The sequence below is a fragment of the Neodiprion lecontei genome, chromosome 6 (assembly GCF_021901455.1).
Source record: "Neodiprion lecontei isolate iyNeoLeco1 chromosome 6, iyNeoLeco1.1, whole genome shotgun sequence".
In the NCBI taxonomy this organism is placed as follows: Eukaryota; Metazoa; Arthropoda; class Insecta; order Hymenoptera; family Diprionidae; genus Neodiprion; species Neodiprion lecontei.
This window is the reverse complement of record NC_060265.1, coordinates 26,719,045-26,741,327: the sequence shown is the minus strand read 5'-3', so window position 1 is coordinate 26,741,327 and position 22,283 is coordinate 26,719,045. Positions and strand designations below refer to the sequence as shown.

Sequence of the window (22,283 nt, the reverse complement as noted above, 5' to 3'; positions counted from 1 at the left end):
AGTTTTATACACCTACCTACACATACAGGCGATTCGACGAGCTAGTCACGTTTTCATGATTCGTTCGTGATTCGATTGATTTTTGCACCGAATAAATGGGCGAACGCTGCCCCTTCCCTTCCCTCACCTTCCCTCCGCTTTACAGAGTCCCTCTTTTTTCCTCCCTACACACTCCGATTTTATTTCTATGTATTCCGGCAGCTTTCGATTAAACGACAGAGTCGCTCGAGCTGACAAAGAATTTCACCGGCACTCTAAATCCGCAAAGTATTATTCCGTATGTATCTACATACGTGTTTGCACGCGTGTTCATAGGTATCAGCTATTGAAGTTCTACCAAAAACCGTGTTACGAAAATAAAACTCCGCGCGTCTTTCTTTTTCGTATTCGCGTCCACAACCCCGACAGATTATCGTCGAGCTACCCGATTACGTGATAAAATGATCGCTACGTGCGTAACTAATTCGGGAACAAACACTTGTCCGAAATCACCAATCCAAAATTCATCGATCGATTCCGATATTCGATTCAATGAGTTTCCGGCGAACGGAGGTTCCTTGAGCGGGAAAAAAATTTCCACGCATTAACGTTACGTTATATATATTATATAGTATATTATATGTCCGATACGTATATTAAATGAATGCGAAGCAAAACGGGAGCGGCCTCAGCCCACGTGGCTTGTGACTCGGGTGAATTATATGGGTTGGTGCATTTGACCGGAACCTTCGGATCACGTTTACAGTCCCACCCACACACCGGCGATCGAATGACGTGAAAAAAGCTGGGCGAGTTAGGAACTCGCATCCGCTAGCGCGTGCGGGCAGGATCGATCCGTGATCCATCGTGGATCGCATGTGCGACGGATCGGAGCGTGGGTCGGTAAAATAGCCAGCCGTGCAGCAAGCTCGCAGCTTTCTCGAACTTTCTTCGCTGCACAAATTGACGCGCGATTTTCACCGCACGCAATTTTTCCTTATCAAAAAGGTCTTACCGCCAATTACCAAGACGACGCTGTTTGCCTTCGTGACTTTTCCTCTCGTTAGGGAAAAAAAAACACGGGTTTTCCGGAAGTTTCTTCGACTCCCATTCTTCGCCGTCGAGAGTGCCGTGCACAACGCGTTCCTACTCTTCTGTTCAACCTCGTCTTATTTTCCTCGGCAACTTCTTGTGTTCCCCCCCCCCCCCCCCCCCCCTCCACCTTCTCGTTGTTCTTCTCGCCCTCGGTGTCTGCTGGTGAGGACAAGGAGTTAACTGAAGCGGTATTTTTTTAATTAAGGGACTTTTTCCCAGCAACTCGAGTCCCTCCCGTCACTTTCAAGCCTGAGCCCTTTTACACCTCCCGACGGAATCCGAAGGTCAGTCCCGCGACCCTCCCTCGAGGGGAAAAAGGCTGCAAAAATCGCAATAAACCGCACGAAGCGCAGACAACTTTTTACCCGACGTTGACGCGCGGACCTCGAGTTTCTTTTTCGCTCTGCTCGATCAACGAGATTCGGATTTGATCCCCGTCGTTTTTTTTCAAACAGTCTTGATCAAGCTTCGGCCAACGAATCTCGAGTCGCAAAAAAAATGACCACGCATATTGACGCAAAAGTGCCTGATTTTACGACCGGTTTTGCTCGCGTGTTCCGCAGTCTCTTTTATTTCTCCTTTTCACTTGTCCATATTAGCGCGCGCGCGCGTGTGTGTGTGTGTGTGTCTGATCGATTGTGAAAACGTTTATCTTATGGACTACTTGGGCATGTGCGAAGCGAGACAATGCCGGCGAGTATACTAACACTGATGCAGCAACCGGTAAACCAGTCTTGATTTTACTCGGACAGATATTTACGACTTCCTACTAGACACACCCGATTACGGATAGAGAAAGTCCGAGGAGACCTGAACTCGCCTCGCGAGCAAATCGCGTATCTTAGAGACGAGCTGAGCGTGGATACAACAAGGAGTAACAAATTGCCGGTACCGTTGGATACAAGCTGTTAATTATATTGCTAATTATTGCCGTTTCAACTACGGTTCAACGGAACTTGGTGTACGGTGTTGAACTTTTATCGGTCGGGTATGCAGCTCCGTTTCCCCTTGAAATGACTCAATGCCCGATATCGAATTATACGCGACGATGGTTCACCTACATTTTTCCGGAAAATTCTCTCCATTAATTTATTGCAAATCGTTTCGCCCCGATTATTTGCACGCAATTATACGTATACCTACCTGACGGGTTCGATTGAGCGGATAAAAACTCGCCGCGGGAAAACTTCGACGCGAACTGACTTCGTTCAGCTTGAAAAGCTATAGCTGCCGATGCAACATCGCGGTCTGAACATAAAATCGAACGGAGTAGATTGGTAACAATTACTTTAACTACCCGCCGATGCCGTTTGGGAGCGTAAAACGACGCTGCCATAGTTTAATCGATGAACTCTGTACCTGCGGAAAGTCGCTGCTGCTGCTGCTGCTGTTGCTGATGCTGATGCTGATGCTTGTATGCCGGTGCTGTAGAGGAAAGTACAGTTCGAGAGTGTATCGGGAAACGTTCTCCAGGCTCGAAGAGTAGCTGCAGTAAAACGGGGTAAATAACGCCGAGCCCAATTGCGCTGTGCGGTGTAATTTTCATTGCGGTTAATTGGCCAATTGCAATGGTTCGTAATTCTGGATTCTTATTTTGTCCACTTTCTTTTTTCATTCTACCTTGCTCAGCTACCTCAAATTGAAATTAATTAAACGGACGTATCCGAGGGTCAACTGAACACAATAAACGAAATTTATCACGGAAGATTCGTTGCAGAGAATTGAAAAATATTTCAATCGCATAATTTTTCTAAAATTATTATAGAATAATCAAGTTTCGACGTATTTTTTGATAAATTCTACATCCGGGAGATATTGTTTTAATCAAATTCAAACTGCAGGCGGATGGTCGTGATAATTTTTCAACGCTCTCTGTCTCAAATTCATTTCTATTCTTACATCGTGACACTTTTTTGATAAGCTACGATATTTTATCGATCAAACGATCGGTAAACGAGGATTTGAAACAAGTTACGCTAGAAAAAGAGAATGACTGAAAAGTGTAGGGGGATGATTTGCGAGCGATCGAACTTGACAAAGGTATAATTATAGAATTAATTTTAGAAAGGATCGAAAAAAAAGAGGGAAAAGACCAGGATCACGTAATTACGGGCAACCCCACGATCGTCGAAATATCCACCAGATTTCCATAATTTGCGTTGATCAAGTCAGGGTAGGTTTATCGGTGAATCCGCACCCATCGTCGCGTCACGTCGCCACGGACCGACTTGGGGTAAGAGGGAAGCGATGAAGAAGAAAAAACGATTAAAATAAGAAACAGAACCAGAGCGATAAACCGATGAGGAGCAATTTGAAAGGAAATAAAACCAGGCGGGGGAAGGTAGAAAAAGTGATTGCAACGAAAGTAAATAAAAAAATCCTGCAGCACGTCGAGATATATACATATATGTATAAACGCGTTTCGGTGTGCTTATCGATCTCTCAAATTGATAGTTAACGGAGACTCTCATCGTGCATCGTTCCCATCGAAGAAGAAGAGGAAGAAGAAGCGTAAAAACGTTATTGTACCGCACGTGCGTGGGCATTCGCGTACTTTTTATCAACCCCGATAAATTTAAATTTTCACAGCTGTTACAAAAGCCTGCGTACACTAATCGCTCGCGTATGTGGGTGAGTTTGGAATAGCAATTAGCAGTTTGAAAATCGCTCCTCCCCACCACGGATTTTCACTACCAATTTTGAAATGTTTATCGTACTGGTTATACAACCGTGAAACACACTCGTCCCGTTCGAAATTATTCACGCATACAGTTTTTTCTTTTCTTTTCTTTTTCTTTCACCCCCTAAATTTCCCTCCATCTCTCTCTCTCTCTCTATTTCCCTCCATCCCTCCGCCCCTCTGTCTCCTATCTCGTTGCACGCGCATTGACCGAGACACCGTGTGCGGAACAAATGACACACGTTTCGCGTAGTGCGCCAGAAACAGCGGCAGCTCTTTTGCAGCCATTGTAGTTTCCATTATTCTGCTTTTCCTCTGTGCTCGCGCGCTTTACTTACCTTACACCCCCCCTCTGCCGCCGCTCTTCCTGTTTCTCCCATCGACCCGAGCCCGTTTCCCGCCTTCCCGTTCCCCTTTCTCCTCCCGTTTCGCTGAATAGTATCTACCCACTCGGCAGCAGCAGTTCGCATGCCGCAAAAGGAGATTCCCCGTCTCTCCCGTCTGAAAATGTTTCCATGCATCTGCCGAAGAGGGAGGAGAATAAGCGGGGAAAACTGTGAGACAAGACTGAATTAAATATGATTATTCGAGTTTCGCGTCGCCCGTGCAAAACGAATTGGCTAAGCGCGGCTCTACGGAATCCATTTGATCTGATTCGACGCACGAAGAATCCAGAACTGGAATCGGTCATTATCCGCGCTCCGACGGCTGATCGCTCGAGCTTCGAACTCGACCACCGAATCATCGTGAAAATCAAGATTTCGCAGATCACGAGCGCGTTTTTCAATTTTCTATCGATTTTCAATCAATTTTCGATGTTTGAAGAGATGAAAAATTAAAATTTCACAAGCAATTATCTAAAAGCCTGCAAGTCTTGTTTCTTTTCGCCGAATATTACAGCAAGGGTCGTTCGAGTCGAAGGAAGAGGCGAGGAACAGGAGCGGCAGTCACTTAAATTACGTAACTGCAAAGCGGGCTTTTTGCCCTTACGGAATAACTGGACGACTAGCTGTGTTCCGACGATAAATTCGCCGCGAACTTCGGATAACCCAGATTTTGAAAACCCACCGGGGCGCGAGGACCAAGTACCTGCGAAATTCGCTTGCTTGGTTTTACTACGACCCACGCCCGGCCCCTGAATTACTCGCGGGTCTAGCTTCCTTCTAACTCTCCTAAACGGATCACGCTTTGATCTAGATGATCGTTGGCTCTGAAGCCACGGCTCGAGAGTCACGAAACAGGCGAAACACGCGCGAGAAAATTGATGACTCAAATCCGAGTCGTCGAGAAATTTTATCGAACATTGTGAACTTCGAACTCTGCGAGTTTCAGATTGACCAGGATTCGATTACTTGCGTCAGGAGTAAAAATGTACTCTTAATTTAGAGAGGCGAGAGTAAAAATGCAGGGCGATTAGAAAATTGAACGGCCGCAATATCGGATTTTCGAAAACGCAGTCCATTTTATACGTATGGAACGTTGAAGTGTAAAAATTAAACACATCGAACAGTCTGAATGTCCGTACACTCGGAGAAAGTATTTGTTCGATTTATCAATTGTAATAGCAAATAAGTGTAATTAAATTGAAAAAAATGCAGCCGAAACAATAGTGTGTTATTAGATGAAAGTAGGTAAATTCATTTTAACGAATTTCATTCAACATTTCTTTCACTATATTTACTGAATTTAACGCGCTTTCTTTTTTCGTGAATAGAAAGGTCAAAGTATAAATTAATCAAAAAAGTACCTACAGAATTCCGACGATTCTATGTTACGAATTTCTGAACGATCCTTCTAAAATTTCACTTTTTTCCACACACGCAATCATACCTTCCAAGTAATATTGAAATTCTATATACGAAATAGATTTTCAGGTCTTTCGAACTCGATATCTCAACCCTTTCATCCAAACTTTTGCCCTCTCCAAATTTATGAAAACCTTACAAAGCCGGGAAATTCGCCTCCTCGACTCCGAAACGAAGCGCGCGGTATATTCGTTGGTTGAAATCGTTCGAGAAGCCGACTTCCCGTCCCTCGGTTATCATCGACTCGGCCCCCGGCGGGTGCTCATCTATTTATTATCTATCATGGACGAGGCGTTTGGCAAGCTGAATGAATTTTCCCCGCTCTCCTCCTGTTTCCCGGCGAGATAGACAACCAACCGCGTGTCCTAGGAGCGAGGCTAGAATATTAGACGACGTCGCCGTCGACGTTTACTCCGGGATCGCTTGGTGATCTATATTTACATTCGCCAGTTTCTCCGTACCGCCGTTGGATACGACGTCGACGTCGACCTCTTTGCCGCGCGTACTCCCTCAAATCCGGGTGACTGTACCTAACTTGTAAACGGTCGAACCCCGACGAGTTACGACGTCCTATCCAATTTACACCCGGTAGTTCTAGGCACGCTTTGCCGGGAACTTTTGTCGAGGTGTCGCGATGCAGCGGCCGAGGAAACCGACGAAGACGTCGCGACGCTAAGTAATGACAACGCCGGGCCGACCAACTTTTCCCGCATGCTTCGTTTGATTTACAACCTCCAGACTACAAAACACTTCCTGCACCATATTATTTTACCACTGTTTAATTGTTAACTCCGATCCGTCTCGTTCCACGCTATTTAATTTTAGGATGTGTAACGATCGTTCACAGCTGCGGATCTTCAAAATTGAACGTGAAAAGAAGAACAAAAAAAAAAAAAACTCTTTTTCTCGTTACTTACACTCCGTTGAACGATCAATCAAGATTCGTTTATGACTATTTTTAAATACTTTTTATTCAAATCTTTCTTCTCTTCTGTAAAGTATTAATTTCATCAGAGTTTTTACACACACACACACACACACAATAGCAGATAAGAAATTGCAAGCCCCATTCTCTGTAAAAATAATTCTGTAAATATTTTACGTTCAAATTATGCGTACGAGTGTTTTTTTCTTCGAAGTCGTTAAAGCGCCGAAGGTGTAATATCGACTCGTAGAACGTAATTATACGTGTAATATTAGCGAGACTGTTGTGTGAAAAGAAAAAAGTCCAACAATAAGGTGCGGTCGAATTTCTTTCGCGGATTCATTTACGCTCCGCTTCTTGTATTCGGATAAAGCGCCGTTGCCACGGGTGAAAGGTTACGGATATAATAATAATCGGTCGATTTTGAGATTTTACGAGAGGAGGAGAAGCCTCCGGAGTGTGAGAGTTTTAAAAGCGTTGATTCCGAGCCGAAGGGTTAATTCCGCGTTATACACGACCGCGAGAATTGAACAAAAGTCGAAGTTATGAGGCGGCGGGTGCCGGAGGAGCGTTTGCCAGGTTCAGCGGCGCTTTCATTGCGCCAATTAAATCGCGAGAGTAATCCAATTAGGAAACTATAGGAATTAATAAAGTCCTCAGACGTATACGGCAGCGATTTTATTCTCCGCCGGGGGCGAAACCGCAACGGATTACGTTATAGAATTTCTTCAAATTCTTTGCCTCGGTTCGAAATTGTCTCATAGACGGGAATTTTTTCACACCGTACAGCATCGGATCCTAGGAGCGTATTCTTCTTGTTTTTTGCCGGCCAGAAGTTTTGGCTCATCTTTAACGGCGCCGGCTCGACTGGCCAAATCTGGCTAGGTCAACACCGGCCGAAATATACATCCAAACCATTCCACAGCTGAAAGTCGTTCTCCTCCTCGAGCACTAAATCCCCTCCGTCCACGTGTCGGGCGATGTAACGTTTGATGCGAGTGTCCCTGATGTATTGTATAACAACGTGGCCCACTTAGATCTCCTCGTTCGATTGCATAGAAAGGTAATCATGTGACACTTCGGGTGTGACATATAATGTGCAGAATCGGAGGAAACGGAAAATCTCAATTGCAAATTTATTCTGGACAGGATTTTTTTGTTTTTTAACAATTTATCGAACCGTCGATCGTCCTTAAAGGTTTGATTAATGCGAAACAGCTCGTTTTGATAACTCAATCAATATTCTGTATATTTGAGGATAATTAATGTATGTTTTAAGAAACATGAATCCAAGTTTTTAAACTAACGCCTGACCGAAGAAAACGAAGTTTACAGTTTGCAAAACTCATTCCAGGATGAAACTGAAGAAATTACTGAACAATCATTGCTCTATGAGATATATAAAACGAGTTTCAAATACGAAATTTGTAGTTTTCTCATTTTCAAAAGTTTACTCGCGGTACACTTCCCGCCTCTCTCGAGTTACAAAAAACATCAATTGGTAAAGTTTTCTGATTCCCTTTGCAAAGTTTTTTTTTTGTTCTCACATTTTCTTTTGTTCACCTTGTATAGGTTAGGAATCGTTGAAGTTCCTGCACGGTTACATTGGAATTAGTTCGAAGGCCTCGTTAAATAAAGCGACGTTCAAAAATCGTTGAAAAAATTCTCCACACGCACACGCAACCCGACGTGCAAAAAGATGATTCCCGAAGAACGAGATGAAGCAAGAAAAAAAAAACAAAAAAAAAGAAAACAGGAAGAAAGGCAGGGGCAGAGAAAGAGAAAAACCTGGATAAAGCAAAAAGAGAAAAAAAAGCCAGAATTTGCAAACCCTAATTACAGCGATACGCAGGCAGTTGTGTAGGCGTGAAGCGTATAAAACGCAAACCCGTGAAACTCGCAAACTCGCAAAACGACAGTTTTTGCAGGGCGGTACAAGTTCGGGTGAACATTGGAACAGTTTATTGGCGTGCGCTGGGGGGGTGATGGAGGGTGTGTGAATTGGGATTAGTGTGAGGGCGAGAGAGCGTGGCAAGGGGAGAAGGGAATAGGTGGAAAAAAAAAAAAAAACAACCAGTGTAAGTGAAAAACGAATAAAAAAAAAACAAAAAAAAACACCGAATTCCAACAAATTACAAACAGGGTCGTCGTCGTTTGTACTATTCGGAAAGTTGGCCGTTCATTGAAAAGTTTGGAGTTTAAACTCGCGGGGGCGGCGAGGAGGGGCGGAGGGGCGAGGGGCGAGGACGGCTTATATCGCTTTGAACGTTAGCCAAGCAAGGGATACTTGGAAGCCTTGGAAGGTTACCAACGATCCCCGCTGCAGGGGATGAAATGGCCACCCTGGCGCCGATCCTCGTTTAATAATAACCGAGAGCATGGAGAAAAAAAAAAAAAAAAATCTGACGAAAAGAGGGGGAGGAGGGAGAGAGATATGGGAAAGTAATACCAGCGAGAAAGAAGCTGCGAAATAATGGGGAAAATTTTACAAATTCGCGGTCCCGGGATCACTAGCTAGTCGCAGCGAAGCGACCTCGTAAATCTTTGACCTCGATTTTTTAGCCCTGTAAAATATCCACCGATGCATTATCTTTTCTTTTTTTCTCTTTCATAAATTCGCGAAACCTGCAACTCCTCGCCCCTCCATCGTGTCTGCCCCACCTTGATCATCCCGATCTTTTCTCTCAGCGTCAGCTACGAGTCAGGGATTCTCGAGATGTTCGAAACGCGCATCACGCGACTTCACTTGCGGTATTATTTTACTTGTGTACTGAGAGTGTAGGAAAATATTTCCATGACTATGTGGCGATTTTTTGACGGATCTATGATATATCTTTGATCAAAAATTCCCAAGACGTATTAATTTTATACCTATAGCGGTATACATACCATAAATATGGATGTGCTTGAAGTTGAGTTGAAAGAATTTCGGGCGAAGGCGTGGATCGGGGAGGAAAAGTTTTCCACAACCGGACACTTCCAAGTATCATACATATATATATATATATAAAGCGAACCTCGTTACAACGCACGACCAGCTTCAGGCTTTTTCTCTCAAAAGACGGGAAACTCGATCCTTGTCGATCGTAAAAAGGTAGGTAAGAACACCTACGTGTTTTGTTCGACGCAGCTTGTCAATAATCCGAGCAGCTTCAAGTCGTCATAGAAAATAAGAGTGAAAACCGAAGCAGAAATTAATACGACAGATAATAATAATAAAAATAACAACGACGATTCCTCTCTCGGTTCTCGTTTATGTACGTCCTTAATATCCTCGTATACATATATTATGTAAATATAAAATTAAAAAAGTAGTCTATAATGAAAACCTCGAGTTAATTAGATCAGATACCTGGACCGATATTACCAGCGGCGATTCATACAACGTTCACAATGTTACCGATATAATGGCGGAAAATTGACTACATAATATACTATGTACATACATATGTAGGTATAATATATATGGAATAGAAAATGTCGAGAGGGTTTGAAAATCGACGTTGTTACGCCATTATACGAAGTTTCGCAATTTCTAAAATCCATCATCTATATGCATCCGTAATCCGTACACCTATATATATATATATGTATATATATGCATTACGTATATACCTTGTAAGTTATAACCGTAAAATTTCCGATACACGGAATACGTGTATAACGTCGCAGCTTGAATTCTGGTCACATCGATTCATTCGCTCAAAGTCACGACAAAGTCGGAGAACGGATGATCCATCCGAGATTGACGAAAAATCGTGTGATTTCCTACCGAAATAATAGCCCAGAACTGTCGTGATGTGAGACCGCAACACGCGGCTGCCAGTCGGAATGTTTTTCGGCCACGATTTACGGCCCGAATGTATGTAACTATGCATATATATATATATATATATATATATATATATATGCATTATGCATGGGTATGTACAGGCAGGAAATACGTCACCACTGCAACTACAGCGGCTTCATGGCTCAGCCATGGGGGGGGGGGGGGGGGGGGGGTGAAATTAAAAAAGCCGGAAACGAATGTCAGCTTTGCGTAGCTTCGACGGGCGTTATATTTTTATTATTTATTTTATTTTTTGCAGCGCTGTTTTGGCTGACCGAATGGAAGAAAAAAAAAAATTGGAAAATCCGTTTGTCTCAATTCCCGGATATTTATGTACGTACCTGCCTACCTTTATTAAGTGCGAAGGGCGGGTACGGAATCGTTGCTCATTTTTTTTTTCCGTTTTATGTATCGGGCCGATCAGAGATCAGTTTGCCGAAGTTTAAACGATTCTTTAAAACTTGGCAGACCCATAAAATGCCGCTTTACGACTAAATCAAGATCGGAGCCGCGCGCGCCTCGCGAGACGTACCAAAAACAATTTCGACCCTCTCTGATGTGCCAAAGCCACGGCCGCTGCTTAACTTCCTATCTTCCCGCTCTATTTTCGTACCGTAAAATCCTCGCTAATGCGAGGCTTTGAGCTTTCAGTTAGCACGTGCAATTATTTGACCTCGGACAAAAATTTATTACAGAAAGAAAATTGGAAATGTTTTTGTCGATCAGTTTTCGATTCTCTTTTTTCATACTCAAAAGATTATCAAAGCTTTATGGAAAAAGTGTTACAAGACTGAAGAAAATGTCGGTAATTGAAAGAAAACCAATAGAAAAAAAAAAAAAAAAAAAGGAAAAGAAGAAGAAAACAATAGTAATAATAATAATAACAACACTATAGTAATAAAATAAAAATTCAAGACTCCCAGGCTGCGGAGTACATAAAAAAAAAGAAGTTATACACCCGCTGAATTTCATCAAGACTTCACGACGAATGATCGTAAAAGTTATGAATTTTCCTCAAGTTTTCAAGTGGAAAGTCTCGTCGGCACACCGCGCACGGAAAGCCCAGAAACGAGAAGGGGCACAACCCAACCTGTAGAAGTTTAGAAAGTTTCGAAGCACGGGACTCTGCCAAAATTTCATCTCAATCAATTAAGTAATTCATCAGAATTTCAGAGCACGGAAATGTGACGTCACAAACTCCAGAACTTTCAGGATTTCCGTAAACAATTATCCACCAACCTACGTCTGACAATGACGGCGAGGCTCTTATTCAATTCGATGCTTCGGGCGGGGGCTGAAAAGTAGGATCGAATCGAATTTCTAGAATTTCAAAATATGCACTACCAACTATATACTAATTTATATGGGTAAAAATTGAAGCCAAGCGACCTCGATCTCCTCGACGATGAGTACAAAGTCAGGGGAATAATCATCGGAGTGCAGTCTTTCAAACCGCGAATGCAGGGAGAATTCTTGCGAAGGTGATATTACAATTTGCGGATGCGAAACCGGCCGTTTCGCGATTCCAATTGAAGATGAAAGCTCCGCGCAGTCGTATTATACCAACTTCGCCGAATTTCTCAGCCCGAAGGGTTTCGCGTATAATTTGAAATTGGTGGTGTACCTATGCCTGTAATGTATACGAGGCATTCGACGCCAAACCGACCTACGTATCATCCTCGCCATGGGCGGTTTAAAAAAAATTTTCAGTATTTCTTGGAGTGTACAAAAAAACATTTTTCATCGAGTTTTTAGACTTTTTAGACCACGGGTTTTGATTTTCAGTGCATCCCAAGATACGAAAATCCTATTTTCGAATGAACAGCCGAATCGATTGGCTTCAAGTTTTTGATTTGATTAGCCCGAAAATTGGCGCACGAATTCTTTGTCGAAAAACGAAAATTTCAAGACGACATGCGATAAAAGCAAGCGAAGCGTGAGAAAAAACGTATGTAATGTAAATTAGTGTATTTAAAAATTATATTTAATTCGATTTTTCTCACTTTTCAATCACTTACTTCCACGTTGGTCTGAAAATTTTCCCTTCTCAACAAAGAATCGACGAGAGAAGCTTAAAGCCAATTCATCAGAGCTCTTCGTTCGGAAATGTATTTTTACGAAAAGTAAAAATCAAACCCGTGTTTCAAAAACTCTGAAATTCATTGAAAAATAATTTATTTCGTACAATCCGCACGATACTTAAAAGTAAACAAAACCGCCGGCGGGTCGAGGGTCAATCAGACGCAGGTCGGCTCGGGGTGGAATGCCTCATACACGTGTAAGCCTGCATCTCGCGCGTGATTGTTTCCTGCAACGCAACCCCGCGGCCTTCGGCTTCTGATGTTCATTTGCAGTCGGTCCGCGGGTGGTTCCGAGAGCCGTGGCGTACGGAAAGAGAGGAGCGAAACACCGGGATGGCGGGATGGCGGAATGGCATCGAGGGTCGGGGGCGAGGGCGGCGTGGGCGTCGGGACGCCCGGGGGCCGTGGGGACGTCGATACCGCGACGCCAGACGCCGCGGCGCTCCGCCGCGCTCCTCGATCAAACCACCGCCGCCAGGGAACGCGGGATTCTCTCACTGCTGCGGCGGCCTGCGCGGACGAAATTCTTGCCTCTGTGCGCCGGCGACATACCGCGTTCTATGACCACCTACACCTGCCCGATACCGGCTGATAATATTTGCGAATTTGCAAAGAATCGATCATATCCAACCCCGCGAGACGTCGTCCTCTACTAGGTGGGCGTGTAAGCGTGCGGATAAAACGCGATATGCACGCCGCGAATATCTCCGCTGCGTTTTACAACGAAACTACCGCAGGATGCAGGCAGCGCTTTCCCGAAATCATCCAACAAATTCTTCGCATAGATGGAGCGAATTTTGTATTGTTGGTTTCGAAACTTCGTGATTACTTCAATTACAATATATATCGAGAAATATTTTTTTCTCTTTAATATTTACGTACGATTGGGTGAGCCAAGGAAAAAATTAAGTTTTTTTTTTCAAAGATTGATCAAAATTTCGGTAGACCATCTCAAACAGAATATCTCACCCAAATATGAGCTCTTAATATTGATATTTGGAGCTGCCGATTTTGGTTTTTCCATTTTCCATTTAAATAACACGTATTAAAAAATTGGTACACTTTTTTTTAGGTTTTTTCACGTAAACGGCTTGACATATAAACTATCTAAATACAGATTCTTATAGAAAGTTTCACGCTCTATAAAAAAGCATTGAGATAGAATTTTTCTAACTCTAACCGATCAAGAGATATTCGAGATGACTCAATTTTTATAGGCGAATGTCTCTGAATCGGTTAGAGTCAGGAAAATTATATTTCAGCACTTTTTTACAGAGCGCGAAAATTCCTTCAATAATCAGTATTCGGATAGTTTACCAGTCAAGCCGTTTACGAGCAAGAAAAAAATTGAAATAAGAAATTTTCCGATTTTCTTTGCGCGTTATTTGAATGGAAAATGCTAAAAACAAAATCAGCACCTCTAAATATTAAGAGCTTATACGTGGCTGAGACATTCTATTTGAAATACTCTACGAAAATTTTGATGGGCGGTTAAAAGGAATTATTTATTTTTTTGGCACACCTTAAATGTATATCTGTGTGTATCAAAGAATTTTTTTAACGCATAACTGTTTGTGTTTAACATTTTCGAGGGTATGCTTTCGAGGCTTTAGAAGTTCGCTCGAGTCTGAGGGACCATTTGCACGAAAACCGCGATTCTCGCAACGCTTTGTGTTAAATTTCACGGAATTATTGTTTTATTATTATTATTATTATTATTATTGTTATTTTAAAAAAAAAATCCGAGTCTTTCCGTGCAAATGTGAATCATCTCGAGAGATTGAAATCTCGATGTGATTATAAAAGTTAGCGATGGTCGAGAATTTACAGAAAATTCTTTGACGGCTATTTAAATCAAATGAGAGATAATTTTGGTCCATTTCACTTACGAAGACGAACGTGTTTTATCGCATAGTGACGATCATTGGATATTGGCACGCCGGTGTCATGCAGGGACGAAAATAGCGTCGGTGCTGCAACGCATATCTAGACCCGGGGATTTTAATTATTGAAAAATTTTATCTCACTGCAGTGAACGGGGGCGGGAAATCACGTATACTATACTTGACACATGTGCGCAGTATAACCCGTACGCGAATTGCGTTGAAATATTGATAAAATCATCAGCAGAGCTTGGAGGCCGAGATTTAAATCTCCAATGACATTCGGTTGACTGACTTTTGATGCTTCATTGATGCGGATTTTCTCGTCTACGTTGCACCAGCCGATACGTATTTGTTGTTAAATTATTATACGAACGGATGAGTCTTTTATTTCGCAAGATATCGATCGTTGATCGGGGAATCATTGTTGTATTAATTTTGAATACGATACACGTAATTCGCATTGAAGAACAATATATAAGGATTTGAAAAATGAACCGGCATCGTGAAAACGTAAAGGCTCGTGAAACTGTAAAGAGAAACTTCATATATCATGGAATAACAATTGTTTCGAACACACGCGTAACACCGGCACGCAGCTAACGCTACAAGTGATCCGATCGATCATTGCCATCGGCATTATATACGATACATAAATAATCCGCAAAGCTCTGGTTAGAAATTAATCGAAGCGCGATACAGCCGAGGGATGAAAAAGAAAGGGAAAAAACCACAGAGGCGAAAGAATAGACGGAGGGTCGCGAGACGCTGCGCTAAACGCCTTTTATCGCCCGCTGTAACACCTAGCGTTTTATAATCCGCGCGACGTAAGAACGAAATAGTAAAAAGTGAAATATATGGAAGACATAAGGCGATAAGGCGATGAGAGGAAAGGCGCCTCTTGTACGAATCGGCTTCGCCGTAAGTCAATCCGACGTCGTCGCGAGCGAGCGAATTGCAGCAGAAGAGATAAAACTACGCTTCGTCTCGTCTTTTCATCCCGCGACGCCTTTTGAGACACGTCCAACACACATGCATATATTACACGCGTCACGCACGCGGGTCTCGATCACGACGGTTTCTAGCCTCTCCAATACTGCAGTCATCCGCCTGAAAGCGAATACTCTGCAACCGTCTATCGGTTTCACTTGCGTTCACATAACGCGTTTCAAATTCGCAGTTCCAGTTGCACTCCACTTGTTGAAACTTTTACGCTCATGTATCGCCAATGACCGACAGCCCCTCGATACATTCCTCCATCTCGCAACGTCGTTTACTTCACCTTTTGCGACTATCCTGCACTTTGCCGCTTTCCTATAACGCGCAGTTCGCCGACTAACGTCCTTTTACCGCATGCGTGTGTCTCGCACTCTCGTAGTTGTGCTTCGAGTATCGCTGCTGACGCGCATCGTTTCCTATAAAATTCATCCGAAATCAATCGGAATCGATTAAAAGAGAATTCCGTGAAAGAGCCCGAATGGAAATATTTCATTATTACATTACAGATGGCATTCATATATCGTACCTATTAGAACGAAGTTAAAAAATAGCTAGAAATTTCTTGTGATCGGAAACGTAAGAAAATTATCGAGATTTGATTTCGATACAATCTCGTTCAACGCGAGTTGCTTAATTGAACAGAAGTAACGAGGCTGAATTTCTAACACTTACGGTATTTGGATAAAAATTACCAATACCACGTACAAACGATGAAACTTACAGGTCTGTATAATATAAATGGATTTTTTCAATCCTTGCGATAATCGCTAAACGCGATACGTGTGACACGTTTACGCTAATGAAAATCGTCTACAATTGCGGGCGTGGAAACGGAGGACCGAAAATGGGGTGAAAAATAAAGGGCGAGGCGTGAAAACGGTACTCGTTAATGGGTCCCTCCTGCCCTCCTGCCCTCGCCCCTTCTCACCCTTTCTTTCCCACTCTTCCCGCAGACCGTCGAAAATCCTGTTCAAACTCCCTTCAGCCTGATTCCGCGAGTGCGTGCATCGTTATCGCACAGACACAGCGAACCGCGGTTAATCAATGTGCTCAGGTGTCGCCGAGGCGGACCTCACCTACACATTTACCTACAATCTCCATACGTATACGTCACAGCAGCGGTTGTGCGCGAAGCTGGCTAAACACTTACGTGTATATATATGGGTACAATTTAGTAAACGAGCAACCTGCGCGTATTATACGTATACTTGTATGTATACGTATGGACGATATTCCGTTTGCGAGTTGAAATAAACCTTTCCTTCGGCATCGACGTTAGGCTTGATGACGTAAAAGCTATCCGGGATATACGCGTATATCTGCCTGCGTATTTTGTTTGATTTTATATTTCTTTTCGTGCGTTTTCCTTTTTTTCTTGTTTTATTGAATCTTATCTGGGATATAGATCGGAACGCGTGACTCCTGCAGCCGTAGCGCGAATATTGTTCTTTAATTCAGGGTCACAGTGTTATTAGGTATGTATGAACAATGTACAGGCCCCGTTTGTTGCCGGCAGATTATTATTATACAATTAGCCGTTGTACCTGCTGCTGTCGCTTTGAATCGTTCGGCAGAAAATTCGATTCTATTTTCGTATTACCTTATCGGTTGAAAATGTCGGAAAACATGTACGGCCGCAAGTCGTTTGTTAAATCAATGTTGCAGAAATATTCGTTTAAAGTGAAACAAAGACGATGGGGATACGTTTCAAATTATAAAGATTGAAAGACAGGAAAAAACTGCTGAAATTGTGTATGCGCCATTGTATAAATGGTAGTACAAGGTACTGGTTTAGTTTATCCCGAAGGTCGTTGATAATCCAATCGTGGATTTTGACCGGTATTGTTCTACGAATAATTTACTGATCGGAGAAATCGGTTTTTCATCCTGCAGGAGGGGTGGAAAAAAAGTATTCATACACCGGGCGAGGAGTTAACGATGTCCGTATTGGAGAGTTCTGAGGGAACTGGAGCTTAATGGGAGGCCTTAATTTCGGGCTCATTGTTTGCGTTAAATTTTCCCTGACGCGGCATTCTTCGCCCGGTACGGGCCACCGCTTTATTAGCTTGCGATAAGAAGCTAATTTACATTTACCATCTGGCCCCCTTTTGCGTTTCGGTAGCACCCTTAAGTGCGCCTGGCCATCGCCCCTTCTCCCCTTTTCTCCTTCCACTTTCTCTGCCCCGTACGCCGGGCGTTCGAAATTCTGGATTCAAGCCACGTTTTTCCCCCGCGATCTTTCCCTTCGTATCAACGTTCTATACGCTGGATGTGCGCATGAGTGTATCAGGCGGTTACCGGATTCCCTTCTTTCTTTCTTTCTTTCTTTCTTTCTTTCTTTATTTATTTATTTTTTTTTACTCTTTTTGCGCAGAACTCAAAAGAAGGTGTAATGATCGTGAATTTCAGAATTCAGAGAAAAGTAAAGGATTCGAAATCGATGAAATCTTTTGATAAAGATTCGCCAATCGCTGTGTAAAATTGATAAATTTTGTACGGATCGGGTTATGATCGACAATTCGCAACACGCTTTTGCCACGTTGTTCACGGCCAATGTTATAGGTATCTATAACACGACACAGCGAGTGAATGCAATTAAATCAAATTCAAATCTACTTCCACGATGAATCTGTTATATGTATTACTTATGCCCTGCAGCGCTTCACTGCTGGCAATTAGATACTGCAATTTGTTGCCATTCGGAATTAATTGATAATTTTAAATTCTATGGTTGGAATGAAAAACAAAAAATGAGAGAAAATGTAACGGTGGAATAAAAAGAAAAAAAAAAAAACGCACAAACAAACAAACAACAAATACATTCTGCATCTGGGTCGATCCAGGCATTTGCCTTTGATATGATTTACTGCAGCGTACGTAATTACCCGCATATTTCTCAAAGGGTGATAATGTAAAAACGAGTGAAAAATCAATTTTTTGACACACACACACACACACACACACACACACACACACACACACACACACACACACACACATATATATATAAGGATGTTTTTATGGCTGCACAGGAACATTTTCTAGCTCTCAAGTGGTATTCGAGGTTTTTCGAACAGTTATTTTCATTGCAAGCAAAGAAAAAGGAAAGCCCAAAGTGAATAACAATTCAAGCGACGGGACCCCTTATATCAAATATTCCTGCTCTTTCTTCTGCGTATTTTTAGTCGAACAATCGGTGGGTAGACACGAATGCTTTATCGAGCAGAAAGTTGATAAAGAAAAAAAAAGAAAGAAAAGGTAGATAAAGAAAGCAGGCGAATTAGAGGACGGAGATCGTTTTGGTACCAAACGAAACCGACGTTGTTCTACATTTACCTTGTCGTAATTTTGACAATGTTTTCTTCATTTCGTTAAAGCGATCATCTGATTATTTTCTGCCGAGATCGAAACGGTAACGTACGTTTCAATAATTAGAAATATTCCACTATTCAATAATGCATGATTCTAAATTCAAGCCTTTGTTGTAGGGGAAAAAATTGCGATCGTTCGACCATTTATTCTTATAAATCTTTTATTCATAAAACTGCAGCGCAAGCTAGACGAGGAAGAATATAAAAATATGGAAGAGTCGTGAAGCAGGATGGAGTGTGAAAAAGTAGATATAAAAGGTACAGCGGAAACGTAGAGAGTCAGACTTCCTTCTTATTGGTCATATCAATCCTTCGTTCGCGAAACTACGTTCGAATCATTTGTCTCACTTCGACTATTTTCAAAGACGGTCTATTTTCGTTTCCGTACGTCGAGAACGATCCTTCCGTCTGCGACTGCAACCCACGGTATGGCAAATTGATCCATTTCTCGCGGAAAATCTATATTCGAAAAGCTTTCACGTCCGCGGAGGTGTAACTTTCTTTTTTTCTTTGTTTCAATGATTTCACGAATAAACATCGTTTCGCGAGTGCTTTTACATAATGTCACAGAAACGACGAGGAAAAAATAAAATTTTCAATGTTTTTTTTCCCGTGCTTGCAGTGAAGTCGGTGCTGACAACCACCCGGAGCGAAGCGGCTAAAATACTCTTGCGACAAATGGCGGCCGCAAGCTTCCCTCCGAATTTCTCCAACGTCGGCGTACTGGATAACTGGTAAGTCGAATATCATTCTGACGACATACGTCGATACGTGTATGTATGTACAAATCTATCACCGTATATATTTACAATCACCAGTACCACTACGAGTATATTATACACTGCAGTTAAATCGTACCGTACATTTTGTTACTTTTTAGGAAACTAATATTTAAACGGTAGATCTGTATACACTATATAAAACCTTGATGTAAGACCCGTTATACGCATATTATTTGTTATTATACGTTATTAAAAAGAAAAAAAAAAACACACTCGTCGAAAGTATCGTAGTAGACTAACCGCATACGTTATATGTATACGTACATGTATACATGTATGTATGTATATATATATATATATATATATAGCGCATGGTAAACTGGTCACCCGCTGTAGCTCCAAATATAGATACAAATACCTAGGTAAATATATATTTTCATCGGGTATTTGTCACACTCGTAACTGCATAATGCATATAAATTAGACTTACGTTGCGTAACTAATTCTTAGTAATATCGATAAAATTTGTCAATTAACACTAAATATAAATCGGACAGCTCGGTGATATTGTAGTATTTGACCTGGCTACGGTGTTGACAGATAATTGTCAATGCCTCGAAAAAATTTACAACCACGTGAGTTACAAACGCCTGCAGGGTTAAGTTCAACCATCGGTCGGTCGAAGCGCGTTGTTACATTAATTTGCTATTCAAACAATCATACGGCAGATGCGCAACAAACACGCCGCATAATTCGTACGTATAAATTCCCGTGATATACTCGTAAACAGAGTTTGCGACTGTCTGCGCGCTTCTCGAATTAACAACAATATCTGGTTTCATCGTTTCGTCGTTTGCGTGTATCGGTGTACAGGTAATTTACACAGTTTAATTTCACCGAATACAAAAATTTCGTGAAACGTGAATTGTTTGCTCTGTAATTTTTATACCAACACTTGTTCCCGTAATTTATACACGCGCAAAACTTGACGAACGAACTTTAGTATAAATCTGCGTCCGGAATATAGACGCAATAATACGATAATATAATGTATACCGTAGCGACAATTGATCTTCCGCAAAAATTTTCACGCCAAGGCGGACATTCGCTAGACGGACGGATAGACGATCGAGTTATCGTTAAGTGGCTGTGTGTTTGTATTATATATGTATAGTTTGAGGAAAAAACAGGGGTGGAGTAGAGAGAGTTTTACCTCAAGCTAGAGAGCGGTGAGAATCCTCTTATTTCGTCAGTCAACCGGAAAATAAGAATTTCCGCGAGAAAAGCGTCGGGGAATAGAAACTCGGCGGAGATTCTGCAGCAGCGTGAATTTTTCCATCGTTTTCGCGTCTTCCCCATCTGACCGCGAACGAGAAACAAAATGAAAAACAAACAGCAGCAACAGAAAAGTCACCCTCGCTCTGGAATGCTCGTGAATTTCAATAAGTGCGGTAATTTTCTAATTGCACAAAATAATTTCAGAGAGAATCATTTATCTGGCAGTTTTTTTTTTTTGCTTTATGAAACGAGATTTACCGCGGTCGACAAAAAGGGACGCATCTAACCCCCTCATCATTTTTCCCGTGTAATTGAAAACATCTACTCTCGGTACGCAACGCGCGCAAGCTCGACCGGAATTCCTTTTTCGAGTGCTCGCACAGCCGTTTAAAAAGCACAAGTGTTTCGAGGGTTGCAGGCCACGCTCTCGAACCGTACGTCAATTTGAAACCTCTCGACTCGACGTGCTCGAATTTTTTCTTCCTTTTTTCCGGGGGGGGGGGGGCTGGTGAGGGGGGTGAGGGGGAGGAGGACGTCTCTTCGCGTTCTACGGAACGAGGAGGTGAAATTATAATACGCGCGGATGCGATGCGCGCACGGATTGCCAAAAGCTTTTGATTGAAAGGAAAAAAGCATTAGAGAGAGGGTCGGGTTTTCTTGAAATCCTCAACGACGCGGCCGTCGTTCTCTGCAAACCGAAACGACGCGACGCTTCGACGCCCAAAGACCCCGGCTCGTGTCAAGTGTAAAATATCGTCCGGTTTTGTGGGTCTTGAAAGCCCCGACCTTTTTAACACTGGGCTTCTACCCCCTCCTCAACCCTCTTTATCCACCCTCAAAGCTACTGTATAAAATACACGTTATTATCAACCTTTGGAAGAGTCACAATGCCTCCTCCTCTCTCACCTTCGTATACGTACAACGATATTTTTCAACCATTTTCATACTGCCTCGGATTTTAAGATTCGCCCTCTACCGGTTACGTAAAGAGAGCGAGTAGCGAGAGCGTTGCCTAATTTTCTGTTCGTTACCAACTAGGTGGAAAACATTTTCGCCCTGTGTCTTCGAAAAACTTCTTACCTCGCGAATAGGTGATAATTAATGGCTGTGAAAATCGTACCGACGACACCGGATCAGCCGCTTTTCTCGTCGTGTAGTCGCATAATCGAATAACGTGAATATACGATAAATTCAATCGCGTATTATCGATTATCTGAATTTTTCAAACGGCAGCCATTTTTGTGACTGAAGAAAGTTACGTACAAGAGTTTCAAAAGTGTTTTAGCAATTTCTGTACCAAACGTTACTTTCTTCGATGTTTATTGAAAAGTTACGGCAGGTACGGAAAACAATTGTAACGATAAAGGGACGAAACCGAGCCGTCTCGAAGCTGAGTGGGATGATTAGACGGTTATTTCCAACGAGAGCTTGTTGGTTTTGGTTTTTCACCTCAAGTATACGAGGTATCATTTCACTCGGTGAGACGCGAAAGGGGCTACGTTTCGCAACCGCGCCTCATAGCGTATAATATATTATACATATTACATACTATCGCGTAGTTTCGTTTGATGTGAGAATTCGAGAACGACTAATTGTAAGTCAAAGCGGCAGCGCATGCCTCGACGAATTGGTA

General features: G+C 42.4%; 2 protein-coding genes across 5 annotated transcripts in view; one reads left to right on the top strand and one right to left on the bottom strand.

The window, feature by feature from the left end:
* The window catches only part of LOC107218896 (RNA-binding protein Musashi homolog 2), a 137,245-nt gene that overhangs the window by 31,643 nt on the left and 83,319 nt on the right, over positions 1–22,283 (top strand). For 3 of the 4 annotated variants that reach the window (XM_046742571.1, XM_046742570.1, XM_046742568.1), the window contains one exon: positions 19,273–19,384. In XM_046742571.1, coding sequence (XP_046598527.1) covers positions 19,329–19,384 — 56 coding nt within the window. In that variant the 5' untranslated portion in view covers positions 19,273–19,328. Of the gene's footprint in view, positions 1–19,268; positions 19,385–22,283 lie in introns of those variants that run through there. The other variant, XM_046742572.1, reaches the window with a different exon arrangement.
* The window catches only part of LOC124294940, an 89,210-nt gene that overhangs the window by 64,345 nt on the left and 2,582 nt on the right, over positions 1–22,283 (bottom strand). The window lies entirely within an intron of this gene.